Raw genomic sequence first — 8,689 nt, 5'->3', positions numbered from 1 at the left:
CTACTACTACTACTACTACTACTGCTACTACTACTACTACTACTACCACTACAACTACAACTACTACTACTACCACCACCACCACGTTTAAAAGCTACCCGCAGTACAATAGTTACCATCCGTAACATGTACTTGTATAGTAAAGTAGAACGAACATGCAACAAGCAACCAGAACACCAACTAGCGAACCGACAAATGGACACGTACTCGAACAAATAACATCTCTAACAAATCTCACCCAAATCTGCACATCAAATTTTTCACAGTCACCTAAGACAGACAAAATAAATTAAAAGAGTACGAATGATTTTGCAAACTGTTCGCTGGATTTGCTGATTATCTTGTATTTGATTCGTCTGTTCTTCATATCCGTGTTTTGCGGGATATTATCGAAGCGAGCTGTTTGCGATGTCAGCAGTGGAGGAAGCGGGAGGGTGGGTGATGGTGGGGGGGGGGGGGGGAGCGGGGCAAAATGTGATAGCAGTAAGAGAGATGAAGAGGGCGACATCCTGCAGCAGAAACCAGGCGATGATACCGAGAGTGGCACAGACTCTTCTCTTGAAACTAACGAAAAAGACAGTGGTGGTGGAGAAAGGAAAGCAGAAAGAGAAGGAAAAAGAAAAGAACGTGAAGTCCAACAAATCTATACATGAAGAAGTCCTCGGGGGTGGCGGTATGTATAGAAAGACACTGATATTGTGACCTTGGATGGTTTTGGTGTATTGGAATAGGAAAATGTTACCACGCTGAGGCAAAATGAGGAATCTGTGTGTGTGTGTGTGTGTGTGTGTGTGTGTGAGAGAGACTAGTGTCGCTTCACGGCTTCTCTTGACTCCACTTACTTTGCATCGTCGTCCAGGAAAGGGAGGAAGTAGATGAGTTTACATTAGATAAAGAGGATATTAGGCTCGAGTAACCATACATATTCTCTTTTTTTTTTTCCCATTTAATTATGTGCTGTTGAAGAAAGGTGAAGTGAGGACTAAAGGAGTGCACAAGTAATCTTATACTTTCCCTAACTTTCCTTTTTTTCTTTTGTTTCCGGCCAGATAAATGCAAGATTAAGACACTCTATATAGTTTCTAGCTACTCGTTTTCCATTTAAGTCTGTATTGTTGAAATGGGACGGGGTGTGTGAAAAGAGATCAAGTGAAGACTGAAGCAAGTGCACAACTAATGTAATCTTATACTTTCCTTAACCTCTTTTTTTATTTTATGTTCCCGGCCAGATAAATGCAAAGTTAAGACACTAACTTCCAAACTTACCCCCAGTTATTAATCAGAATACAGTAGATCTACATCATAATCTTTAGTAGATGAATAACAAGTCATTTTTACACCTTTCAATACAAAAAGACATGATCGCGAATTCCATAAAATCTTTTACCAATATTCAAAGCAAGAATTAAACTGATGCCTTGGTACTGAAGGAGTTGTGATCTTGTAGAGTCTCTAAGACCCTTTATTTAGATTACCGTATGGAAATATGGAGCGTGAGTTAGTGCACTAGACAAAGTAAAGATTAACATACAACGCCGTGACCATGCAGCTTCTCACCAACGCCTCTTTATTATATGCTGTCTAGAAATAAGAAGCTGAAACGTGTATGCGATTTGAGGCAGATCTAAGATATTATACAGTACGATGTCCAGCTCACGTGGAAAGTTACGGAGAGGGGAGAGTGAGGCAGCGCAGGTGGTGGTCATGTTATGATGCAAGTGTGTCCGCTCCAGGAAAGATAGGCGACCATGTGTATAGAAGTTTTTCGACTGAGAGAGAGAGAGAGAGAGAGAGAGAGAGAGAGAGAGAGAGAGAGAGAGAGAGAGAGAGAGAGAGAGAGAATAGCAACATATTTTACTTTAATAAATTTACCTCCACTGCGAAAATCTATACAATCCGCAATCCATAGTGGCTCTGTAAAATATATATATATATATATATATATATATATATATATATATATATATATATATATATATATATATATATATATATATATATATATATATATATATATATATATATATATATATATATATATATATATATATATATATATATATATATATATATTCGTGGACTGAAATACACTGTTGCGATAAGATATATGGTGCTTAAACAGTAGCACACCAGAGAGAGAGAGAGAGAGAGAGAGAGAGAGAGAGAGAGAGAGAGAGAGATTAATACCGTGTATGTGTGTGTGTGTGTGTGTGTGTGTGTGTGTGTGTGTGTGTGTGTGTGTGTGTGTGTGTGTGTGTTGGTGCGCACGTCGTCCTGCCTCTACGTGGATCCACTCAAGGTAATACTTCTTGGCTCAAATAATATGCACTCATTCACCACCCCATAAGTCGTGCTCGTGCCTCGCCTCCGTAATTCAGACAGGTGGACCGGACCCCGTGGCTGGCTATCGTAATGAACCTTGAATGAATGAAGCTCAAAACAGCTTGTACATTTTATTTTTAAGGATCTTAGACTCTTAAAATGCCCGACAAGAATTGTTTGTAACTCATAATGGTTGCCTTGCGTTTTGTTTATTTTTTTTAACCCTTTGACAACTGATGGGATTTGCAGTTTTATTCTCACGAACCCTAACGCAATTTTGCTCATCAGAAATTAAACTACAAGCGCTAAAACACTTTCCTACATATTCGAATACACCTTTTGCAGTGAGTGTTGTCTTTCAAAATCGCTATCTAAACTTATACCAGATCATAAAAGCAAGCCGAGAGGAAGTTTTAGCAGTCAGAGGGTTGATATATATTCTTTCCACGCAACTGTAGCTTAAATTTTCGTGGAACTTTCGTGATATAGTTTCGTATTGAAGAAAGATTAAGAAATGCTACAGGTATTCCTTCCTCTTGTCGACACCTGATTCTCGAAACACGTAATTTTCCTCGGCATACGAATAATTTAGCACCTGAATGTGTAGTTATGTGTAGAAGTGCATCCAGGAACCATTGCAATCACTGTGATTGGTATTTTTTGCACTCAATAAGTTTTTTTTTTTTTTATGGGAAGCAGTAAACACGAAAATAGAGCAAATATATCCGTTAAGAGAATTCTTGTACGTTAACCCTACAACGACAACATCAGTAAATGAATAAGCATATAAAACTGACATTTCATCATATTATTTTACAGGAAACACTATAACAGTAACTAAAAGAATAACTCACTTATGCATCGCCACTTTTTCATTGTCACTGTTGTAACAGAAGGAAAGATTTTAACAAAACTACCACCGCTTCCACAACCCATGTTCTGTTGTAGCTAACCTTAATTAGCATTTCTTGTAATAGAAGTAAATAATAATGTTTTAGACAAAGGTAAATAAATAAATAAGGAAACGAAAAGTTAGATATATGCGTTAAATCTCACCTTTCCACCGTATTAAGAAGTGTTAAGAAGAAATTATAACATTTCCATAATTTCCAGCACTAAATAAGTAAATAAAACAATATAAAACAAAATGAAAGCGAAATAATATTGTTTCTTTTGTTTCTTTTCGAGGAAGCACTAAAGAAAATCCCTTCTTAACGTAAACTCACCCAAAAGTTATCGAACGACACGCTGCGCGGTAGACGTGTAAACGATTCCTTCTCGGCTAGCAGTGGTTGGCGTCCCTGCTCGTGACGCACTCGCTGGCCATGACGCTGGAATAAAGTGCACATCGTTACACTAATCACTTATGCTTGACGATATTATGCTCAAATACAACCCTCAGACCGCCACGCAGGCTAACGTGTTTCAAAATGGTTTCGTTCTTATGTCTCAGAATGCACCAATTTATTATCGCGTTACAGCTAAATCAGATTGTTATTATCATTGTTATTATTATTATTATTATTATTATTATTATTACTGATATTTACAAACTGTCTTCATGTTAATTTTCCGGGAAATGTTTATTCATTACTGAGACCAGTCTCTTCTTTAAAACGACAGCAGCAACACTAGCAGCAACAGCAGCAGCAGCAGCAGCAGCAGCAGCAGCAGCAGCAGTAGTAGTAGTAGTAGTAGTAGTAGTAGTAGTAGTAGTAGTAGTAGTAGTAGTAGTAGTAGTAGTAGCTATAAGGAAAGATTTCGCCATCACCACCAAGAGTAGTAGTAGTAGCGGTAATAGTAGTAGTAGTATTAGTAGTAGTAGTAGTAGTAGTAGTAGTAGTAGTAGTAGTAGTAATAGCAGCAGCAGCAGCAGCAGCAGCAGCAGCAACAGCAGCAGCAGCAACAGTAGCAGCAGTAGTAGTAGTAGTGGTAGTAGTAGTAATAGTAGTAATAGTAGCAGTAGTAGTAATAATGACAATAGCAGTAGCAGTAGTAAAAGCAGAAAATATAAGGAAAGATTTCACCATCACCACCAATAGTAGTAGTAGTAGCGGTAATAGTAGTAGTAGTAGTAGTAGTAGTAGTAGTAGTAGTAGTAGTAGTAGTAGTAGTAGTAGTAGTAGATATAAAGAAAAATTTCACCATCACCACTATTACCACCATCACCATCACCACTGCTCTTCATCTGGCCTACTAACACTGCAGGTCAATCCTCGTCAATACCAGCTACCCGTATACTTACAGCAAAACTAAGGCACTTTCCTCTAAATATGAGCAGGCCACACGAGACTCCTCCCATTATGTAACTTATCATTGCGTCCCTCACTCCATTAGTCAAGCTGCAGCCTAAACACTAAAGACATAGATACATTCGTTAGCATATCCTCGCTAACTCGCCCTTGGATTAGTGAATTGTAAGTGTGGAAGATTTACCCAGAAAACTTTAGCGGATAATCTGGTGACGTGAGTATGTGGGGAACTGAGAGAGAGAGAGAGAGAGAGAGAGAGAGAGAGAGAGAGAGAGAGAGAGAGAGAGAGAGAGAGAGAGAGAGAGAGAGAGAGAGAGAGACCTGATAGACTCTTGATTAAGTAAACAAGACAGACACACACACCGTAACCCTTTGTGTGAATGTGTGTGTGTGTGTGTGTGTGTGTAAGAGAGAGAGAGAGAGAGAGAGAGAGAGAGAGAGAGAGAGAGAGAGAGAGAGAGAGAGAGAACTACATTTATACATATATTCAAGCATCGTACTGACCCTCTCACTGCCTCACTCTCACCCACTCTCTCACTCACTCACTTCATCCATTACTTATCTTGTTGCCTTGTTGCCCAACTCTCTCTCTCTCTCTCTCTCTCTCTCTCTCTCTCTCTCTCTCTCTCTCTCTCTCTCTCTCTCTCTGCGGTAAGCAATGGAAAGGAAAGTGGCCTGCATTTAAGGAAGGGAAAGGAATAGGAGTAAAAATAAAAGAAAATAAACCATAAATAACAATAATAATAATAATAATAATAATAATAATGATAATAATAATAATAATAAGAAGAAGAAGAAGAAGAAGAAGAAGAAGAAGAAGAGTGAGAGGTGAAAAGTGAGATAAAAAGCGAGTGAGGGATGTGAGAACAAGTGAGCAAAATGGGTCAAAGCTGCTCTCTCTCTCTCTCTCTCTCTCTCTCTCTCTCTCTCTCTCTCTCTCTCTCTCTCCTCTCTCTCTCTCTCTCTCTCTCTCGTGAGATATACCAACGTATACATTTTTTTTTCTATATTTTCTTGTGTTGAAATTATTTATTGCATTACTTTTTTTTTCTTCTCATTCGTACGTCAGTCTTCATTGCCACTCCTCTTTCTTCTCCTCTTACTTCTCGTCCTATTCCTCTGCACATTTTTTTACCCCATCACTACGAAAGTAAATATATAATAGATACAAGGTAATCCACCCACAGCTAGGGAAAAACAAACGTAAGAAGCAAATATTATAATACTGAACCTCTCTCTCTCTCTCTCTCTCTCTCTCTCTCTCTCTCTCTCTCTCTCTCTCTCTCTCTCTCTCTCTCTCTCTTTCGTCTCCTCTTTTTCGTGAGCCTGGTCTGACTTGAAGGGGTGACTCGCCAACCAGGTCAGCAGACGGCTCTATTGATTTGTTTAGCAAGGGTCGAGGGTTCCTTTTCCCGCCAAATTATCATCTCAAGTAGTTCCTATCTTTTCTTTATCGTTCTTATCAGTGACCGAGCATCTCATTCCCGCCTGACTGATAATAATGGTTAGTGATAAGCTCGATCGGTCAGGAGCTTGAGAAAATGATGTCAGGTGCCTCTATTTATTGTGACATGATTAGCTTTTTTTTATCTCCTGTTGTTGACTTTAAATACACACTCGCTGTTCGTTCAGGACGGGATTTAAAACTGGGTAGAAAATGATTGGCTACAGTAGCCTATAAACTCGTTTAGTAGTGAGTGCATGTTTTGAATACGTGTTGTTTTACAGGGAGTGGGAAAGACGGTGACAGTTTCAGAGAATGTATTTAGGAAGAACTGCGATATTATATCTGTTTTCAGTTTAGATTGGATGAACATTATACTGCTCATCTATTTTATAACTATTATTCTTATTAGCTATATGTTGTACAGCCGATTGCTTTTACGTTTCACTATCAAAACCTCCTTACGAAATCATGTCATTCCTCTCTCTCTTACTTCCACAAATATTCTTCGTCACATTATTATTATTATTACTATTTATAAGTATCCTATGAAGCAACATCATTTTCTCTCCTGTCCCCCTTGTAACCTGCTATAGCACATCCATTTTCTTCCCTTCCTCCTCCGAAAACAAAATCCTTTCTCTTCCTCTTACTTCTACAAATATTCTTCGTCTCCCTCTCTTCATTCCTCTTATCACTATGCATCTTATGAAGCAACATCATTTTCTGTTTTGTGCCCCTTGTAACCTGGTGTAGCACATCCATTTTCTTCTCTTCCTCGGGCTCCTTCGAAACAAAATCCTTCCTTGTACAAATATTCTTCGTCATATTCTCATCATTCCTCCAATTACTAAGTCTTCTTTGAAGCAACATCATTTTCTGTCCTGTCCCACTTGTAACCTGCTATAGAACACATCCATTTTCTTCCCTTCCTCCTCCTCTACTCTCCCCACTCTCCCACACTCCCACCTCTCACTCTCCCGCCGCCCGCCCGCCCGCCAGCCGCCGCCAGCCACCAGCCAGCCAGCAGTTCGCGCGCTTCAAGCTTCGAATCTGTTTTCCCGGCCTGCCTCTGTGTTGATGGTGACGTCACAGCCACAGCAGGACGGTGCCGCCATACTGGTGTTATTGTGGACTGTATCGTTATATCCCATGCCATCCGTGCCGTTTCTAGATGTTGAACGCTAAATACATGACATCGTACCACCTTAAATATCCAAACAGTGATTATCAGGGACGAGACTGTTGGGATGGCCGGTAAGTACAGCGGGGAATAGGCGCCAAGAGGACGGTCGGTGGTGGCTGGCCCGATCCTTCCTCTCATGACACCCGGACTCTCTCTAACCCGCCGGCCTGCTTGTCCAAAAATACATAAATCCCGTCGGTCCAGTGTCATAGGAGTGTGGCTGCGAGGATTCACCGACCAGTAACTCCATAATGTCTGATTTTGCAGGCAATGGAGACATCCAATGGTGCTTCTCTCAAGTCAAAGGCACGCTCGACGATGACGTTAGTGAAGGTGAGTATTCATTTTATTTGTTCTTTCAAGCCACTGAGCCCCCTGGGTTGCCTTGTGCTGGGTTTGGGTCGCTCCGTCATCCTATCGCCTTGAGTAAGGTTGGGTTTGAATATCGGTTGGAAATCAGGTCATGGTTGCTAGTTAGTATTAGTTATTTTGATGTTTTCTTGTCCTTTTCCCGGCTTTCCCGCCACTGTGACGCCTTGTGTAGGTTCAGGGTGGCTTGGGACGTGTGGTTACCCTAATGGCTTGCTGGGATTGGGTTGAGTTGGTATGGGTTAGAAATTAGGTCATGGTTGCTTGTTAATATTAGTGATTTTCATGTTTTACTAGTTTTCCCGCCGGTTAAACTTCTTGCTTCAAATGAGGATGGTTTGGGTCTTGTGGCCACACTGTTGGCTTGCTAGAGCTGGGCTGAGTGGGTATGGGCTGGAAATCAGGTCATGGTAGTGTTCAGTGATGGTGATTTAGATGTTTTATTGTTCTTTTCCTGCTACTCACATTCCTTGCTTCTCTCAGTATTGGCTTAGGTCGTGTGGTCACCCTCTTGGCTTGTGAGGGTTAGGTTGAGTTGATGTGGGTTGCAAATCAGGAGATGGATGCTGTTTAATGATCATAGTTTAGGTGTTTTATTGCCATGTTCCTGCCACTCAGGCCCCCAGCCTCCTTGCTTAGGTCATACAAGTGTTTTGGTTTCATGTTACCACAGGATACAGTATTGAGTTTATGGAGTTTGACTTTATAGAGTTTTTAAGGGAACAGGTCATCACTTATTTACTGTTGCTCTTGGTATTATTTGAGAGTGCTGTTTCTTCACACATCCATATGCAAGCTTTTTCTAGTATTTTAAAGTTTTCCAGTATATCTTACCTAATTAGATTTGTGGTGATAAGAACCACATCTTGATTATTATTGTATGTTTGTTATTATCATACCTATCTTTACTTACAGTTCCTTACTTGTTTGCTCAAATAACCTCCCCTAGTTTCTCCAGCTAGCACTCATTCAGAAGGTTAATACATCAAGAAATTGCCAATGGAATTTTAGCCTTGATATTAACCACCTTTCCATCCTTATTTACCTTATTATCTCTTTATGAGTAACTCTCCCCGCAGTTTCTCTGACTCAGCATCATACTTGCGGACAAAGTTG

General features: G+C 40.1%; 1 protein-coding gene across 1 annotated transcript in view; it reads left to right on the top strand.

The window, feature by feature from the left end:
• The window catches only part of LOC135099732 (serine/threonine-protein phosphatase 2A 55 kDa regulatory subunit B delta isoform-like), a 110,604-nt gene that overhangs the window by 81,000 nt on the left and 20,915 nt on the right, over window positions 1-8,689 (top strand). Inside the window, 1 exon segment of the mRNA XM_064002226.1 lies at window positions 7,472-7,537. Coding sequence (XP_063858296.1) covers window positions 7,472-7,537 — 66 coding nt within the window.

The sequence above is a fragment of the Scylla paramamosain genome, chromosome 4 (genome assembly GCF_035594125.1).
Source record: "Scylla paramamosain isolate STU-SP2022 chromosome 4, ASM3559412v1, whole genome shotgun sequence".
Lineage (NCBI taxonomy): Eukaryota > Metazoa > Arthropoda > Malacostraca > Decapoda > Portunidae > Scylla > Scylla paramamosain.
The sequence above is the reverse complement of the archived record's forward strand: the minus strand, read 5'-3'. Positions and strand labels throughout refer to the sequence as shown.